The sequence below is a fragment of the Euwallacea similis genome, chromosome 28, assembly GCF_039881205.1.
Source record: "Euwallacea similis isolate ESF13 chromosome 28, ESF131.1, whole genome shotgun sequence".
Classification (NCBI taxonomy): Eukaryota; Metazoa; Arthropoda; class Insecta; order Coleoptera; family Curculionidae; genus Euwallacea; species Euwallacea similis.
Window position 1 is genome coordinate 1,211,203 of NC_089636.1, and position 20,081 is coordinate 1,231,283.

Consider the following 20,081-nt stretch of genomic DNA (forward strand, 5'->3'; position numbering starts at 1 on the left):
GAAAACAATAAGAGATATAGAGTTGGTTGAATCGAAAAAGACCCTAACAAAATCCATCGTCTTCATTTTTTTAAATACTAATTACCTCTTATTGCTTAATTATCTCTTATCTTTTACCTGTTAAATAATATAAGGATAACTTTAATTCTTAGTAATAGATCAGAATTTGAGCATCTCAGCTATGAAAATTTCACAAAAGTTCAAGATACGTAACGTACCACGTGCTATTTAAAAAGTGGCTGATTTCCTGACGGCGATGAAATGCAACGCGTGCGCAGTTATTCTGTTTCGGTCAGTTGTAGACGATTATTTAGGATTCATTACTACCAGCTATATTTACAGTTTATTTACATTTGTCAATCAAAACTCGCGACAGTGACAGTGGACAGATTCGGCTTTGTATCGGCCATTTTGCTTTAAAGTTCTGTTAGCGTCCTTTTTTTTGGGAAAATCGGAATCGTTGTTTATGCAAATTTAAAGAATTTGGTATATTTTTTCATCGATTTGGTAAGTTTTCTATCCCAGTTTCTATACAAAACCTCCCCCATTTAGGAAGATTACTGAGTTTACCCCGATTGTGATCAAATTCTACTTTTACCAGGCATAATGAGTCAAGAAAGAGAAAGGTCTCGCGATCGTTCCCGGCGTGAAAACCGGCCGAGGGTCTCAGACTCCAGCAGGGACCGCAGTCCCGACAGGGGCCGTGATCGCGGAAGCGCAAAATCATCCTCTAGCAGAGTGTATGTATCCAATATTCCCTATGAGTTTCGTTGGCAAGATATGAAAGATCTTTTCCGCGACCAAGTCGGTGATGTCTCTTTTGTGGAAATGTTTGTCGATGATAATGATAAACCCAAGGGTGTCGGTATTGTCGAATTCACTGATCCTTCTTCTGTTAAAAAATGTCTGGAAGTCATGCAGCGATATGAGGTTAAAGGGCGGAAACTTGTCATTAAGGAAGATAGTGGCAACATGCGAGACAAGCAGGGCAATGTTATCGGACGGGGTGGGGGTGGTGGTGGAGACAGAAAGTCTCGCCGGGATGACGGGTCTCGCATAAGGGATGATAGGGATCGACGAAATGGTGGTGCAAATATTTTGTCGATGGATGAAGGCAAGTGGGGCAACACCTATGGTTTGAGTCCTCAGTTTCTCGAATCTCTGCATATTGACGCCCCCCTTTCTAACAGGGTTTTTGTCGCCAATGTAAGTACTCTTTATTTTATTTGCTTGATCTAAAGTGATGTTATTGAAAAGCCTTCGGCAGGCTGTTAGATGTGTTTTGTTTAAAGGGGTTTTGTTCAATTACAAACTGTTGTAGTTGTTGGTTTTGAGGTAAATTTATCATGTGCATATTCACTATGATTTTGGAGACATTTAGTGAGAAAAGAGTGGGTCCATAGAGCCATTCTACATGTGGTAAGGTGACCACCCAGTCTCTTTTATTTGGCGAGTTCAATGAGAAACTTCACCTACAAGGTTTGAGTTCATGTGAAATCTCTCATTGAACTCTTGATCTGTTGACCAAATAAATAGTGTCATTCAGAAGGTTATTCTATGAAATTGTGCTTAATAAGCCATATTATTTTGTTGACAAGTATATGTTGTGAATTCCTATTTTTTGGCAAAATCATTATACAAATTCTTAAAATGATGGGGTGGATTCTTGATACTTACCAATATGTTTTATGGTTGTATTTGGATCTGGAATTTTGTATTGAAATATTCACAATATGGAGGTTTAAGTCAGATATGTGTTGGAGATTGATGGGGTAATAATTACACAGACCTCTTGCTTGTTTGAATTCTGGACTCAATTATTCAGAATAGTGAGATCTAAATCAGATGTACCAGTTTGATCTTAAACAGAATAGGAATTACATTATATGTTTCCTCATATCCTATATGATGTTTTTTCGCAAATTGGTCAATTAAGTAGTATGGTCAATATTGCCCATGAAGTTTTTGTTTGAGGACATAGTTTGAGATGTTGAAAGAAGATTTTTATCTGTCTGCAAAGAACTAAAAGAATCAATATCATTGATGCGTTCGTAGAGGAAATACTTAGGACTGTCCTTTTCACCTTTGTACAATTTGAATTGAATCAAAATAGTGGGGTCCGTCAGATGTTGGTCAACTTACTCTCAGATGTCAATCAATTGAGAAACAAATCAAATGGGGAAGAAACCATACATTTGTGTGGCGCATAATTCAAGACTAAGTATCTTAGTGATTTGGCAACAGTTGAGTGCACTTGAAGTTTTGCCTTTCATTTTGGGTTCTATGACAAGTTGTAAGGATTACTTTTAAAATTGCCGCTGCAGTAGTGTCTTTGTCTAATCTAAATCAGATGTCTACCAATGGCTTAAAGATCTTGGAGGAATTTTATTCGGGGAATGGTCGGGGTTCTTTCAAATTCATAATAATGTTGATGTTTTTCCTACAAATTTTTGTGCAAAATACCTCATGCAACACATCAAACAAATATCCGACTGAGGGCTCATTCTGAAGGACTCATTCTAATCTGAGCATATGTTTCGAAGCCCATAGAACTAGGTAGGCTCATAGAAACATCAAAATTCTTCTCCCTTCTTTGCTTTTTTGATTGCTAATTTGCTTAAAGGAAATCTGGGAGGGGCTCCTCGCAGGATTGATAGATTAATGCCCTATTTGCTTGATTAGAGCAGAGATCGTCTTTTGATACCAAAACAAGATGAGCTTCTCGATGATTAGAGAAGGCTCTAAAACTACATAACTCATTAACCCCTGATTTCCATATCATTTATTATCCTATGATGAAATTGACGCAATTCTCATAGTGCTAAATTGACTTTTAATGCCCAAATAATTTCCATTGATGGTTTAAACTTTTTACACCATTTTCCTTAAACTTCATTAGGGCCACCATAAACTACAGTCTTTTGGTCGGTTCACAGTTTAGTCGTGAGGCAATTCCTTCGTGTGGACGCACATTCACTGATGTTAAATTGGCTGGACTACACAAGTACACCCCAGTCTGACTAAACTGTTGCCCAACTGTGAGAATGTGGGGGCCCTTACTATTCTTAACTACAGCAGCCTCTTACACCAGACTGTTGTTAATTCTTCTGTTTGTGTTATAGCTGGACTACAATGTGGATAAACAGAAATTGAAAGATGTGTTTAGACTAGCTGGACGGATTGTAAGTATTGAGGTGTCCTTGGATAAAGATGGAAGGAGCCGAGGTTTTGGTGTGGTTGAATATGATCATCCCGTGGAGGCTGTCCAGTCCATTTCGATGTTCCACAATCAAGTATGTAAAACTTTATCTTATAGGTATCTGAACAGATATGGAATGTGTTCAATGGGTCTTATATCTTAAAAGACAAATAAATCAAGGCAGTGAATTATGAATTTTGTGCTAAAACTTGCAATTCTGTATATAGAATATCAACTGAGAGGAGCTTGGCCCGATAGTTTTTTGTGTTATCAGGGATGTTCTTCATATGAGGTCCATGAGTCCCAACACTTTGACAAAATATCATTATGCTATAGCTTTACCACATAGTTAAATGAGAATATTGTAATGTATTGGTGTTCTTGATCAACCTGGTTATATACCCCAATTTTAAATTCAATTTAGAAGTAACAGATTTGACGCATATTGTATTGTTTATCTGTCAAAATCTCCATTTTAAGTGGTACATCCCAAACTTCACCTGAAATTTGAAATTAAAACATGTCATTGGGTTTTAAAGAATTTAGTCTCCGATCAGATCCCAATTTGTTTGGTCTTGCAATAAACGTACTCAAGAAATGGAAAATGGCCCTTCGTGAATCATCTTAACATAAATTATGACGTGTCACTGTGAGGTCTTTAACAGCTGCCAAATTCTCTTTGTTTCAGCTCCTTTTTGATCGTCAAATGACCGTGCGTATGGACAGAGTGAACGACCATCTCAAACTACCTGAAGGCTTGAAGTCGATCGGTATGGGATTAGGCCAGAATGGCGAGCCATTGAAGAATGTCGCCTACAACTTACCGAATTCCAACCAGGGCATTGGTCCTGGAGCGGCTGGGGCCGGCATTTTAGGGGCAGTGCCTGGAGCCAGTGCTCTGCAGGTCGCAAACGCTTTGAGCGGCTTGAACAGTGTGTCTGCGTTAGGCAATTTAAATCCATCCGTTTTGGGGGCCGCAGGCCTGTCTAGTTTAACCTCGAATCTTCTGCAAAACAGTTTAGGCGGAGCCTCGGATTTGCAGTCTTTGATGAACCAAAATACCAGCAATCTATTGGCGCAATCGCAGCAGCTATCGGCTTTACAAAACACGGGTGAGGAATGGAGATTTATACAACTAGTTGGGGAAAAGATTATTTTGTGTAAAAGGGGGGATTCCTGTGATATAAACATGTCACTAGTTTCATCCATAAAGTTTTCGATTTTTATGTTTAGGGAGTGGCAATATGGGGGCTTCGCAATCTGGAATGAATTCGCTTGGAGGATCTGGTGGCGGAAATTCCAACGCAGGGGCATTTTCCCGTCCTGCGTCCGACAGTTACAACCCTAACGCTCCTGTCACGTACCCCACTAACTACGGAAGCAATGCGAGGTAAGTTGGAATTATTCGCAAAGCGGCAGCCTTTTAAAATTTGACTTTGCCCACCGCTTAACAAATAAAAGTAACTGGAAATTTTGGTACACATTTCCAGAATAAGTCTCGAAATGCTTAGTCGAGAAAAGGGAAATTGTAGTAAAAGCTCAGCAAATTTTCGTTTTTTGCTATTTGAATCATATGATACTGCTGCATCTAACCGCAGTGGCAAATGAGTGATATTTTTGTTTTCCCGTCGTTGTTATTCCACGGAATTTTCCTGGAAGTCCATCGAATTTCAAGAAGATCTGTACTCGTGCAAATCCTTCTGTTCAGCACAAATCAAGAACTTAATATTTATCGTTTTTGAAGTAGTAAAGCAGAAACTCCTAATAAAAAATAATAATCGGATCTTATTAATATTTGCAATTACATACTGTTGTCATATACGGTTCATAGAGGGTAGAGTATGATTTTTATGCTACAAGATCAAAAATCAACCATAATATATTTAAATATCAGTTGTTTCTATTTAATAGTGGATAGTGGTTTTTACATAACGTTCGAAATGCGGAAAGCCGCGAGGGTCCGGAAATAGCACGCATAACATACTTATACAGTGACAATTTAAAAACTTACAATGGCTATATCTGAGGAACAAAAAGATATCAAATAGTTTCTGAAATATGAGGGAAGCACAAATGATTGTGGTATTTCGTGTTGAAAAGAGGAATCTAGTGAAAGTCTACAAGAATAAATGAATAATATAAGTTGCTATTTTCTGTAAATTCGGGAAATAAAATCGATATTTCGCGGCACTTATCAAAAGTGGGTTTTTAGTGTATAAATTTAGGTAACTGATCCTCCTTCTCGATTCAATCTGACAGCTGAAATTTCTTCTCCCTTCTAATACAGGAAAATTTTCATACGGTTAATACTGAATACACCTTAAACGATTATTTCATAATTTTCAAGTTTTCAGCGTGCGTTAACCATATAATTTGAGAATTTTCGAGAAATTGCATAATTAGAAATTACATCCCTTGCAATTTGAATGTGTTTATTTCAGAGGATCAGCAGGCTACGGCCAAATGGATATAAGATCTAATATGATGAAATCAGTAGCTGAAAATAAGCAGTTCTCCAGAAAAGTTTTAATCTCCAACGTAAGTGAACCAACTACCGATTTTTATGTGTAAGTCACATAGTGAGAACCTTTTGTATTACCTACGACGGAGATATTTTAAATGGTTACATTGTAGTGCTTGTTAAATGGGGAAAAAAGGTACACAATGCTCTTTAAGACCATGCCTGACATCCAAAATATCTATAGTGGGTTTTCATATGGTTTTAAATCCTCTGTGGTTAATTTCGATTTCAAGGCATGCTCATAATGAACTCTTAGCCATGCGTTGTTTTCTCTATAGCACTAGAACTGTAACTATGTCAGTATAAAAGACGTCAATAGTAGTACAAAAAGTTCTATATTACATATAGCGAATGTCGCTAACTAGGCTAGTAATTCCGTAAACATTTGAAGCTCACTAAAAGCAACGAAATATTTCTTGTTTTTAGCTGCCCCCATCTGCCTCATTCAAACTTTTGCAAGACAAATTGAATGAGTTTGGTGAAGTATCTTACTGGGAAGAAAAGGGTACCGGAAGTTATCTCGTGGTGTACGGAAATGAATGGCAGGCGGAACGTGCCATCAAAAATTTAGACAAAGCCCGAATTGACGGCAGATATATTGAAGCCAGGACATACTATTGAAACTCTGACAAAAATAATTTTAATTTAAAGTATCTTATCCATTTTGTCACATGTTTTTTCTTCCTGTCCTAAAAAGTTTAAAGCTCTTTAAATATAGCAAATATCTTTTGTTTCGTTGTAAGCTGACTATAAGTTTGATTATTTTATTATAAAAACTTTTTGGTAAATAAATCGCCATCTGTGGTATTTTTTGTAATTTTATTAAATCCTAAAACAAACTATAAAGTTTAGTAACGGATAACACTCAGAAATCACACTCCATTATAGATAAAAGGTAAGTATTTCCATAATTGATTTCCAATTGTGACGAAATCAATAAGATTTTTTCCCAATTTCTCAACGGGAAGGGAACCCAGATAAGGGTACGATTCTGTAACATACGATTAGCGGACATAAGTGGAGCAACAAAAGTATTTATGAAAATTCATTCTTTTTATAATGCCTCATTCAAACTTTATTACTATAAACATAAATTTTAAATTCAAATAAACAATTAAAAAAAAATTAGAGGATCATTTATATTCACAATCAAGTTATAGAAGAAAACACGAAGGACAAAAATGAAGCAACATCATCAAAAACAAGTTTTTATCTCTATGGTTAAATTTTTTTAAAAATAGGATTTAGTATTATTGTAAAGACTTTGCTAAAATGCCACAATAAAACATTCTCAGCAAATATTAAACAATGAATTGTAAATAAGTTCTTTTAGAACTTTGCACACTTACAAGGTCAGAAAAATGATTAAAAGCCTGACAAAGACAGGTTATCCCAGAAAAATCACTCGTAATCAAGACGATAAAATGTTTAATATTTCAAAAAATGTCCCATGTAAAACGGCAATGGATACCTCTGAAGAGTACAGTGAGTTTGGCATTTCTGTTAAAACTTCGAAGACGACTGAGAGTGAATATAATGACTAAACTGTTAAAAAATCCGTCATTTCAAGAAAAAATAGAATGGTCCGATTTCGTTTCGCCAACGAACAAATTCACTAGTCCATTGAAAAGTGAAAAATAGTGCTATTTTCAAATGAAAACAAGTTTAATGCGTTTTTTTTTATGGCATTCAATATATTCAACGTTCTCCAAAGAAACAGTATAATCCAAAGTATACAAAAGACAATAAAATTTGGTTGCGGAAACGTTATGGTTTGGGAGTTCTTTTCAAAATTTGGCATCGGACCATTAATGTAAATTCAGGATATTATAGACCACAGAGATCATATGTTGCCTTTTGCTGAGGAGAACATGTCGTTGTCATAGATTTTTCAATATGATAACTATTCCAAGCACACTGCAGATATGATTAAAGAATTTTTTTGGAGACAAAAAGTGGAGGTAATGAATTGGCCCGCTCAAAGTCCTGGTATCAATCCGATAGAAAATTTGTGGGAAATAGTGGACAGAAAAATAAGAAAAGATAATTTCAAAAAAATTGAGAAATTCCGAAGAATAGTGTACACAGTAATTTCAAATGCATGGAATTCCGTTTTCCAAAAAAAGGTTATTAAATTATTAGAGCACATAAGAAATATGTATGTAAATGCATAGAGATAATAGAAAACAAATGTTATGGCTAATATTAGTTGGAAAAACAATTTTTTTTAACTTAAATTGTTGCTCTAGTTTTGTTCGCGTTGTAAATTTATTTTTTTTATAATAAGCTTGAATAAACGTTTCATTTTTTGAAGTATTATTTCTCAATCCTTTGTGATAATGTTGGCAACATCAAGTATGAACAAAATTGTTGTAACATTCGAAAATTTACATAAAATATTTGTTGCTCCATTTATGTCCACTACTGTATCTTTACAGCGGTGTATGGCTGCAACTTTCCTCGTTTTACGTCCAAGTTACAGTTATACGTCGGACATAAATAATTACAGAATCCGAGCTTAAAGCACAGCAAAAAACTACCCAGCAAAACCACTCGAGCGTCGACGCTTTGATATTTTTCAGACACCACCAACACAACTAACGGTGCGGATGACATAACATATAGATTGCAAGCTAACTATCGTCAATATGCTAGGACCCCATTTAATAAAATGTTATTGTAAAGAGAAATTCGTCTAAAAACGAATTCCATCTCAATTATTCTTTAGTCTTTTATTTCCCTGAAATCTGAAGGATTAGTTCTAATAAAGTCGCTATCTGTGTGGCTTTGCTGGATGACCAGCCGTGCTTAAGGTTAAGCACAATACACACATTACTGGGTAAATGGAGACCGTTCAATTATAGAAAACCCTTGGGTAGTTTACTAGCTAAAAATCGTATAAAGGGTGATCATTAAAAAAAACAAAGTAGGCGTTAAGAATCTTGCCTTGGGCAGATTCATCAACGCTGTTGTATGATCACCCGTTATAACATGAGAACTCAGTACGGGACAGTGTTAATCATTTAATTGAATAAAAAATTTATTTTCTGCAAGAAATAATTTAAGTTTAGAATTTTCAGGGTTCACACAGAAACATTTATTCATATGCTGGCATTATTTCCAATCTCATATTTTGCTTAATTTCTTCAATTATCTGCTTTATTTTGTGGCTATTTTTGTTCAACTTCTTTGTCTATCGGTAATAGTCAACTGCGATCAATGGAATACTCGCTAATTATTTAAATAAGCAAATCTGCTCGCAAATTTCTATTTTCTAATTCATAAGTACTCCTCCGTAATCCCTAAAAATTCCAAACTTAAAGTGTTAATAATTTATCGTACAACCTAATTAAGACTAAAATTTGTGTTAGACATTTTGATTTATCCTAAAAATAGGAAGAACTCTCCGTTGTAACGCGCGCAAATAATTCAGCTAAATGTTACGTGGTTATGGGCATTTCCTTAGGTAATTTTTAATTGAACTTTTCTTTAATTCGACGGGTGCTTGATGGGTGCTAATGGGAAGGTAAAAATGTAACTCGAGCGAGTACAAAATTGTATAAAAATTAAAAATGAAGAAGTTGGATACCAAAGGATACAAGATTTTCACATTTCTTCCCTTTGCACATGTGAAGAAAATATGCAAAAAATATTGCAACTCATAACGTTTCTAACAATAACCTCTAATGCTTTATGAGAGTTTCATCTAAGTAAACTCTTATGTGAAGTTTACTTTTAACCACTGAAATATTCGCTTCTAGAAAATTGTAATTATTTAAGTAAAATTGTCTCCTTTCGTATCTTCCTTTGCTCAAAAAATACATCAACTTCCCACTATTCCTATATTTGCAACATCAAAAGCACCCCCAGCCGAATTTAATAGCGAATAAACGTAACCGGTAAGCCCTTAAAGTATTCTTTAAAACAAAAATATCACATTCCTAATCGTTAATGCTTTCTCGGCCAAAGTAAGATTTCAATCCGTTCTTGCGACTAGTTATTTGCACAAGAAGGGAGGAAAGTGCTACTTTTATTCCCGTAAATAATTTCAAGCCCAACGCAAAATAGAGGGCATAAATATTGCAGGGTGTAAAAGGGACTTTACTCCAGAGCTATGCATTTAATTTTTTCTACAACCAATGTCCTATTTAATAAAAAAGAAGCAGGAATTATGTATGCGTAGGGTGGAAATATTTTTCTCCTTAGGGCGCAAATGGTAGTAGACAAAAACCAATTATTCAACTATCCGAAACCCTCATTCGTTAAATACAGGTATAACTAGTCCCCAAATGTAAATAATCGACAGCAAATGAAAGGCCTCGACGCTCGGTACAAACTCTAACGGAAAGCAGGACCTAATACCTTAAAATGCGTACGGCCGAGTGTACAGGGTGCAGCTAAAATGAGCCACAAAAGAAATCAAGTTACGCATGATACTCTAATTAGGTCCACCCTGTACTTAAGTATATGACTAATTCAAGCACTGACTACGCTGAAATCTGGGATGTTCTCATTAGGACACCCAAGGTACATCAGAGATTGCGACTTTGTATTTAGAGGTACATTAAACCTAACAACAATTAAGTACTGACTTTAATGAATTTCAATAAAGGATTCTAAGGCCTTCGGCACCACCCCTCTGTACGGAATCTTGAACTGTTTGATAATTTTAGCGGCAGAGCACTTTAAGCTAGAATACTGCAGCACGTCAACTAATTCGTGGACCTGCTGACATCGCAGCAGACTCGAGAAAGTTTCCAAGTTATTGTTCACTTGATCTAAGTGCGCACCGCTCTCGAGCAGGTGATTGATTACTCTAGGGCATGGATTGGCTAGAGCGGCTAAATGGAGGGGCGTGTTGCCTTCGTCATCTTGCGCCGTGACGTCTGCCCCCACTGTCAGTAGTACTTTTATCAAGTGAGGAGATGGAAATGCGCATACTGGATACCTGAAGATACGAACTAATACCATAATATTCACACAAAACTAACCTATGTCCTACCTAACTAAAAGAGCAACATCTCTGCAGCAGGCTAAATGCAGTAACGTCCGCCCAAGACGCGCTTTAATGCCTAATTTGTTTAAACTGTAAACGGCTTTGTGGATCTCGTGTTGAACTTCTTCACTGACTGACTTGTGTTGCAGCATCCTGGTTAGTAGGGACGCAAGATGAAGTGTGATCACTGTGACCTGGAAATATGACAAAATCAAGGTCATTGATGAATTCGAAAAGTGATTTTTCAGAGTTTAGTAGTCAAAATTGTTCTCTGTTAAGAACTAAATAACACTTTTGTTTCGAGAATTTGATTTGGACTTTATACAGAACTTGGATAACTCATTTGAGGTCCCTAAGCTACAACAGGGTGATTTTAAACGGTTTTGACAAACTTCGGCAGATTTAACACCGCTCCATCCTGTATATCCGCAACGATAAGGAATTTTATTTATCATAAATTTTAATCTTAAAATAATGCAAGAAATCACTTCGTGAAGTCAACAAAGTTTTATATTTTTGATGAATCACCCTGTATAAAACCGTACTTAAATTCTCACTATCCCTCAATATACATATTTCTCTCTCGAAGGCTCCTCTTCAACTTACCCTCGTCAGATACGTCATGTCTTTCTCCTGCCCCGGCAGCCTACTTAACGCCTGATTGCCCAAATTCACTTCGTTGACGGCCTTCTTGAATACTCGCAATATTTCGTAAACGTCCACGGGCGGCACCAACCGGCCTCTGGTTGTCTGCTTCCCCTCCTCGCCCATCATGAAGGAAAACAACTCCGTAAAGCTGAACAAACTACTTTGAGTCATCGGATTTAGGCAGTCTAACATGTTCTGCTGCATGTCAAGAGCGTAATTCCATAATTCGATACATCTAAAAAATTAAGTTAAGTCAAGTTTTAGTTAATTAGTTATAGTAATTTTAATGTATTAAATAACTGCAGGACTCTTGGCTAGTAACTGTTTGAAAACAAATTTACCTGTCAAATTTTCCAGCATCTGCATACACCGCTCCTCTGTATCGAATGTAATAACTGGTGTCAGGATGTGCGGGCCCTAAAATTCGTTCCCGTATCACCAGTGCTTGCATACGCATTTCATCGGGATCAGCCATGAGATCATTTAAAGCCTGAGGATCTGAGATCTCTACCACGTAGTCATATGCGGCTACAGGCTTCACCTTCGGTTTTAGCATAGGAACTCTGTCTCCGTGGTACCTAAATACATGGTTGGTTATTGTTAAATTACATTTTAATCCATAGTACCTTTCGATCATGGCACGTCTCCACAGTTCCAACGCCCCTATTATATCTCTTTTTTTATCTACGCACGTGGCACCCAAAAGCTCTAAGGAGGCAACCCGCTCCTCCCGTGAAACTATATGGGGAAGTTTAATTAAATATTCTACTATGTGATTATGGCCGGTCACTGCAGCTGCCAGCAGTGGAGTCATTCCTAAAGAGAAAATAGCCGTTCACAAAAATATTAATCGAGAATCTGTGGGAATACCGTAAGAGTCCACATCCATCGTGGCGCCTTGTTCGATGAGCAATTTCAGGATCTCTAAGCTGCCGCTTTCGGCACAGTCGTGTAACGCCGTATTTCCTTTCACGCTTTTTCGATTAATACTGGCTTTAAGGCTTAATAAATATTTAACAATCTTGATATTTCCTTTGTAACAAGCTATCATTAGGCATGTGTGACCATGTTTGTTTGCTACCTAAAAGCGAATCATATGTGATAAGTTTATTTATTCGAAAGCCAGACTATCTTTTAGGACCGGTTGTGTACTACGCCTTTAAACTCTAACTGAAGTTTAAGTTCCCGGTTCGACATAGAGAAAGTTCCAGGAACAACACGTTTCGTAGTCTAATTCAATACATTTTTCATTACTCGCACAAAGCAATAGACATAAATCGAAGTCCGCACAAGATCCGAATAAATTCCCATCATGCTCAGAACCTCTCTAACGCCTTCCCGTATAAATTGCATTGATATGTCGCATCAACACAGTGCGAAGTCCGGAAGAACTTCTAAGGTTACATGTATCTCCCATGGTCAGGACACCTAGCTAATTAGGCAAATGGGGGACCGCTTTGGTCCCCAAGGCACTTCACATGTTAGGCCTAGTTGCACCGGATCAGTCTAAAATCCACCTCCACTTACCAATGGAGAGTTTTCTAAGTCAATATGAGAAATTCGATATTTAAATTTAAATTCAAATTTAAATTTTAAAATAGGGTACAAAACCCGGTCTAAAAGATATTTTGGGATTAATAAAGTTTGCTGAGCACTTACTTCTACGTCAGCTCCATGTTGAATCAGGTACTTAACAATTTCTAAATGCCCATCGAAACAGGCCGCTCTCAAAGGAGTCGAGTTAGTTCGCGTGGTCGTATTAACTCGAGACCCGTGGCTGATTAACAATTTCACTATGTCCATATGTCCAGCGGCTGCTGCACACCATAGGGGGGGCGCTCCTTCGATGGTCTCACCGTCGAACATAACTGGATGTTGAAAAACAATAAGCACAGGAACTTTTTTGATATTTCAGAACAATTTCAAAACCAAGGTTAAGCGAAGGAGGGAATTTGGTGAGCTTAGGAGAGCGATGCGACCCGGAGTGAAATATGTATCAAGTACTTTTGAAGAATTGTCTGATGGCAATAATTGAATGTGTATTTTTGTAACATTGTTTGTTGTTTAACGCATTTTTAGCTGTTCTGACGCGGAAAAATAGAAGCAGAGAGAGAGAGATTTGAGTCAACTGCTTAAGCCGATCCTGACAAACTGAACTTTAGTCGCCGAAGCCATTGTAATCAACGGAAGTGGGGTGGGTCTGTTCCGGTCCTGTTTGATTCAGGAATTTGACAAAGCAAACGCTCTTTATGGTCGTTTGCACTTATCACTGACCAACATCTTCTAGCCCCTGGCTATTTTTATTGTCTTGCTGTTGACACAGTGGGGCCCTAACTTGGCAACACCACCACTTAACACAGTTCGATAGCTACTTTTGCAGGAAATCTAACTACGTGCATCTGGCAAAATGAATTTGTGTTGAGCGTAAATTGCCGCATACAGAACCGTGGCTTTCTCGACGCAGCCACCATAGCAAACCTTCTAATCAGCCGCATCTATGCCCGCCAACTGGTATTCCGACACTCACCAGATCCAGGTTGTTCGATATCAGCATGGCACTTCTCAATCAGATATTCGGCGACGTCGTAGTGGCCATTTCGGCAAGCGATCACCAAAGGAGTGGCCCCTGCCGTCTTGGACGCTACCAACATCGAGACCTCGTCTTTTCCTTTGTTGCAATGCAAATATATCTGAAACAAAGATTTCCATTAATAATCGACGGCGCAACAGAATTCAAGTACATCATAGAACCCATATCGACTTAATTACTATCCAATCGCCTATCCGGGGATTAACGGAAATATTTTATTGCGCTGTTAATGAGCGATATATATCTTTTCTATCGGTGATCAATTTTAATGCGCACTCCACTTCCTATGTGCGAGAAATCTGAAGAGTGAAAAAGTGACGCTTCCAGCACGAAAAGTGAAATGTTAAGGTCAGCTGAAAATTGTATAATCGTTATTAACCCTGACCTAGCGTACTGCGAGTATCGAGCTTACAACACCTGCATTGGGAGATTGTGGTTACCACACGAATTAATTAAAGCGTCTTTTTACTGTCCGAATTTACCTTAAAACTATATTGCCAAACTGGCTCGTTCGGTCGCTACCAGATGAAAGATCTTAACAGCGCTAACGTGTCAGTGAGGTGGCAGCCACACAAAGGAACCCGTGCACTTACATTTGCAAAAAACATTATGTCCATATACTCGGTGGTACTCCTTTATAAGGCGAGTGTCCTTCGTGTCCCACACTGGAAGTCATTTTCGCCAGTTCCGCGTTCTCGCCCTTTGTACTACGTCATTGATGTTAATATGTGGTTCGAGCTTTATTTATGCACAATAAATCTATGAGATAGTAAAGGTCAGGAACACTGATATTTTGTTGCACGCAAGCGGTTCTCCTATATAGATATTTTGCATGTTCCTAATCATTTTAAGTCCTCGTTAGTTCAGGTGGTACTTCCCAAACTCGATAAGCACTATTTGACTGCGGTTAATTAAAATAAATTCGATTTCTAGAAAATAAATAATTTTTTTTAGTAATAATTCGCAAACGCCGCGCCGGCTAAAAATACCAAAATCGGGAAAGGACAAAGAAGTAGCGCTTGGCGTCCCAAATATAGTTGTCAGCGAAATAAAAGAAAAGTAGAGGTGCTTATGCCTTAAATGCCCATCTGCCAGATGAATCAGATTGGAGAAATTTCAGGCCTCCCGAGAGGATGTTCCAAAAATAGGCGGGTTGTTGGACAAAAGGAGCGATTTTCTATTAAAATCTTAACTCTTGAGTTGGACGCTAAAGCCAATGTTGACAATCGGTCACCTTGGGTACCTCTTGCTCGGACTAGCCAAAAAGTGCCAGGACTAAAATGATCCGTCCGAGTGGTGACGAAGTCAGCGGGATTTGACAATTTTCTTCTGTTAAATCTATAACTCAATCAAACACGTCACCTGCACGCATTAAAGGCTCGATTGGCGGATTGACTAACCTGAACTAACCTGAACCGAAAAACTGCCTAAGATAAGCAGTGGAAGGAAAGGGAAAAACGTCTATATTATCCTCTTTATTTTCGGTTATCTTACTTCAATCCTGGTGGATCGCTGGGACAGAACAGTTAATCAAAACCAAAAAAAAAAAGAGGAAATTGCGAGTCCGTCGCACTGTTTAAAACATTATGATTACATCACAATGTTTAAATTCTGTTAAAACCTGTTTTAAACTCTATTCCTTCTGTTTAAAACATACTTTTAAAACAAACTGATTTAAACAGAACAATCCTGACCATTGTCTCCTGAACAAAAACGACCGTTACCTGGGAGCATAAGGGAAATTCATAAGTGTCTCTTATTGATTTGTTTACTTAATGGCCTGTTAAGGCAAATTTTAAGAAAACACGTGAGATACTGAATACACCTCTTAGAACCTTTTTCTGACTATATTCACAACATATGGGGATAAATGGAGCTGAAGGGAATTTGTAACATTTATTAAATATCATTTGACATCCACTCTGATGAAGAAGGGAGTGAAAAGCGAGAGATCGCGGGGTATCTAAAAGGAGCATCTAAGATCTGAGGATGACAAGTCTACTTAAAAATTGATTAAATTCTAAACGCAAAAAGATAACGTTTCATTTGGCATTCACCCCCATAAAGAAAAGGAGGGGACGACGACGACATTGTGGTCAGCTCCCTGGTCAGCTTGCTTTCAGGAAATAAATAAATAACAGGCCATATACACGTCATTATTAACTTGTTGCATTGAATTCTTCTAGAAAAAAAGGTGAGAAAACATACTTCACAGCAATTCAGCACGCCCAATAATGGTGACTTTTAAATCTGGTAGTGGGAAAAATTGTTTTTCCTAATAATGAATACGAGTAAAGTACGTTTTGTGCCCATTTTTCTAAAACCATTAAATAATGGGACAATAATGACATAGATTATATGGCTCATTTTTACCAAGGATATCAAATGTCCCCCCCCCCCCCCTCCCAAGAGTTTAATATTGTGCTAAAACTCCCGCTGGGGGCGTTTTGGATTTAACCAAAGGAATAAGGATGAATTTGGGGGAAGAATGAAACTGGAAAAAAAACTATCGTAATAATATAAAAAAATTATTACCTCTCTTGAGAAATAAACAATATAAATCAAGAAAAACATATAAACAATAGCTACTTATGCAAAATTCCTACAAAACAAATGACTCATTTTAAATTATTGAAATTTTGCAGTCACTTTAAACTTCAAAACGATTTTGCTGGTGAGGAGGACTCGGAAGGGAGTGATTTCACCACAATTTTGCAGAGCTGAAAGAGACATGTGTCAAAATGATCATGCAACTGTTAGAAGTGATATATGGGTTGGTGCTAGGAGTGATATAATAAGACTTAAATTGAATGTAAATAATCGTTTATGAGTTTGCTTCGTCAACATTGTTGCATTTGACAATAAAGCATTTAAATGATAGATTCAAACATTTATGCTAAAATAACATCAAAGCGACTTAATTGTGTATATTTTTTATAAGTGTTTGGGCCCTTGCACTAAAATCTTTTATTGGTAATTCAACAACCAAATTTGCAGAGACTGAAAAAGCTTATAGTGGCTATGCAGTAAAAGGGTTAGTTTACAGCCTAGGTATTAAAGATAATACTTTACTGCCCATTTTATCACATTAAAACGTCACATTTTCTGTCAATCAGGGAAAAATGAATTAAGTATTATGCCTTTCCCTAAAACATAGTGTTAGGTAGTTGCACATGAAGATTTTTATATTAAGGTAGCTTCATTAATATTTTGGGTAAATTTACACTGTTCCCAATTCAGTTTCAATGACAACCACAATGCTTTGGCACAGCTAGGCTTAGAACTATTTGCAGAACGTGATCAAATGGACATGGGCTCAGATATGGGCCTCATAATGACTATTTCTGGATATTGTGTAGGTGTAACAGGTCAGCCAAGAGGTCAGATGTTGATTTCCTATATACCCAACTTCATATAGAAGACTCTATAGTGAAACTTTTTGAATGAAACATTTTTAAGGAAAGTAAACAATGGAGTTTTCAACTGCAGAATATGATCAAATGAATAAGGGCTCAGGCATGGGTCTGATTATGAGTAGATGCCACCCTTATAGCTACTTTTAATTTAAGGTACTATTTCCAAAACTATTTCTAATCATTGTGTAATAGTGTAATGGATCAGTCAAGGGGTCAGTTGAAGATATTTGTGTAGACTCAATTCCTAACCTCCATAAAGGTTTTTTTAAATAAGAAACTTCTAGAAAGTGCCAACAATAGTTTTCAATTTCAGAATGTGATCAAATGAATATGGCCTCAGACATGGTTCCCATAATGAATAATGTCACACTTAAAGCTATTCTTAATTTAAGGCACCATTTCCAAGACTATTTCTGACCATTATCTAGGTGTAATGGGTGGGTCAAGAGGTCAGATGTTGTTCTCCTATATACCCAACTTCATAACGGACCTTTGTCAATGAAAGATTTCTAAGAAAATTTAACAATAAAGTTTTCAATTTCAGAATGTGATCTAATGAATAGGAGCTCAGACATCAGTTTCATTATGAATAGTTGCCACACTTACAGTGACTTTTAATTTAGGGCACTTTTTCTAAGAGTATTTCTGACAATTGTGCAGATGTAATAGGTCAGTGAAGGGGTCAGTTGTTGATCTCTATGTAGACTCAATCCCTAACCTTTATAAAGGTTGGCGTTAACAAGAAACTTCTAGAGAATGTAAACAATAAAATTTTGAATAGCAGAATGTGATCAAATGGATAGCAGCTCAGACATGGGTCTCATAATGAGGAGTTCCCACGCTTCTAGAAACTTTTAATTTAAGATACTACTTCCAAAACTATATCTGACTATTGTGTAGGTCAGTCAAAAGGTCAGTTGCTGATCTCTATGCAGATCCAATTCCTGTCCTCTATACAAGGGTTTTTTGGACTAGAACCTCCTAGAGAAAGTAAACAATCGAGTTTCCATTAAAAACATGTGGCTGAATAGTGCTATCAGGTCATATCTAATAAAATTCCCAGGGTATTAAAGTATGTCAAAACAACTGGCCAAGTGTGCACTGATTACAACAGCATTGGGGCAACAAGAAAAACTTACTTTCAGTCTGTTTAAATTTCCATCTCGAGCGGCATTGTAAACTACACTTTTATAATCCATTCTTGGCAAACTGGTAACGGGTTAAATCCGCAGAAAAAATCGTGGCTGAAATTTGGTCTTGTTGGTCTGGTTTCAGTCTGAATTCTCACAAAGAACGAGCGCCGAATCTTCGCATAATGTAATGCAAACATCTACGCCGATCTACGCTCTTTAAAGCAGTACAAAGCAAAACAAATAAGCATAAGCGAGATTGGTATTTATTGCGTTCGGGACAACAACAAAGACTCGGATTTAAAAAAATAATAAGAAAAGGAATTCTCCGTTCACTGGTTCACTACTACCACTACCGTGAAGAGTCCATTTTCTACTTTTGCTGCGATTACAGGTCAATCTTCAGAGAGCATAATCTCATAACATAATCACTATTTGATCTTGATTTGATCATGAACATTGATCATATGGTTATTGAACAGTGAACACTAGACACTACTAGAACAGTGAACAAGCCATTTCGGTATTGCACCTCGAAGTTCGGAACTAACTGTTATCTCCCTCTTTGCTGCTATTCGTGACAAGTCGGAGTAAGATGGGTTGATGTGCGGAACGCTCGGAATATAATCACAGAACTGAATAACAGAAACACTTATTTACGGAACCAATGTTGGAATTTGACAGTGACAGTTATCACATTCGGCTTTTTCGAGAACGATTCAATTGATCCTTATCCACTGACTTTCAATCAGTCGGATTGCTCCCTTGTCGTAATCAGTTAATCCGATAAGTTGAAAATCATCTGATAAGGATCCAAAGACCTGATTTATGATACCGCGTTTCGATTGCCATTCTATCAAGTTTAATCACTTTATTCATTAATTTCCTATTTGAAAAGACAGTCAAATTTGATAAAATGAGAATCGAAGTCGAACAGAAGTTCCAGAAATTCGTCCTCAGATTACAGTTTCCGAAAAGGCCTATTGACGTAATGCCTATTATTTTATTCATGACTTTTATTTAAGCTGCGAATAAGAAAGGCAACAGCGCGCCGCTTTATAACTATCCTTTAACGCAGAAATAAATCCCGCGAAATAAGGTATCGTGTTTTTAATATGAATTTCAGTGCATATAGGAATGGGCGTCATAAAACAATATACATGGTGCTATAAACTGGCGGGAATGCATGGGGACTGTTAGTCTAAACTGTTAAGAGATACCGGATCGGTTAAATTAGTACCACGCGTAATCTAATGTTCGTCTAAAATACGGTTTCAGATTGGAAATGTTCCGAATGCTTTCAGAGATATCCGCAAACAGCTAAGTAATTGAATTTCGTGTTTTTTCATTGCATTATTGTTAAGACACGCTGTCTTTACAGGGAATCTAATATAATTCGCTGCCAAATTTTGTATTTTTTTAATTAAATTTCAACACCCTATAGTTTCTTAAAAAAAACATTTTTGGAATACAATTTATACAATGTGTCCGTTTCTGGAGCTCAACTAAGAAGCTTTCTCCAACACTTTGAAATATTATGACTGAAACATCACCTGTGTGCCATTTCATCAAAAACACTAT

The 20,081-nt window shown here is 37.1% G+C and overlaps 2 protein-coding genes across 3 annotated transcripts; one reads left to right on the plus strand and one right to left on the minus strand.

Annotated features, from left to right (window-relative positions):
• The first annotated feature begins 384 nt into the window (after nt 1-384).
• On the plus strand, nt 385-6,527 carry rump (rumpelstiltskin). 2 transcript variants are annotated; one of them, XM_066403309.1, is made up of 7 exons: nt 385-507; nt 602-1,206; nt 3,123-3,293; nt 3,888-4,311; nt 4,433-4,589; nt 5,641-5,737; nt 6,147-6,527. In XM_066403309.1, the coding sequence occupies exons 2-7, from the start codon at nt 607-609 to the stop codon at nt 6,339-6,341; spliced, it is 1,644 nt and encodes a 547-aa protein (XP_066259406.1). In that variant the 5' UTR covers nt 385-507; nt 602-606; the 3' UTR covers nt 6,342-6,527. The 2 variants fall into 2 exon arrangements, with proteins under 2 accessions (XP_066259406.1, XP_066259407.1); XM_066403310.1 differs by having other exon boundaries at nt 5,641-5,766; nt 6,147-6,286.
• On the minus strand, nt 6,523-19,043 carry LOC136417554 (protein fem-1 homolog CG6966). Its single transcript, XM_066403308.1, has 9 exons — nt 18,510-19,043; nt 13,892-14,054; nt 13,024-13,232; nt 12,235-12,445; nt 11,991-12,180; nt 11,706-11,942; nt 11,323-11,599; nt 10,723-10,910; nt 6,523-10,668 (listed from the first exon to the last, which is right to left on the minus strand). Exons 1-9 carry the CDS (start codon nt 18,567-18,569, stop codon nt 10,314-10,316), a joined length of 1,890 nt encoding a protein of 629 aa, XP_066259405.1. The 5' UTR covers nt 18,570-19,043; the 3' UTR covers nt 6,523-10,313.
• Between the last annotated feature and the right edge of the window lie 1,038 nt (nt 19,044-20,081).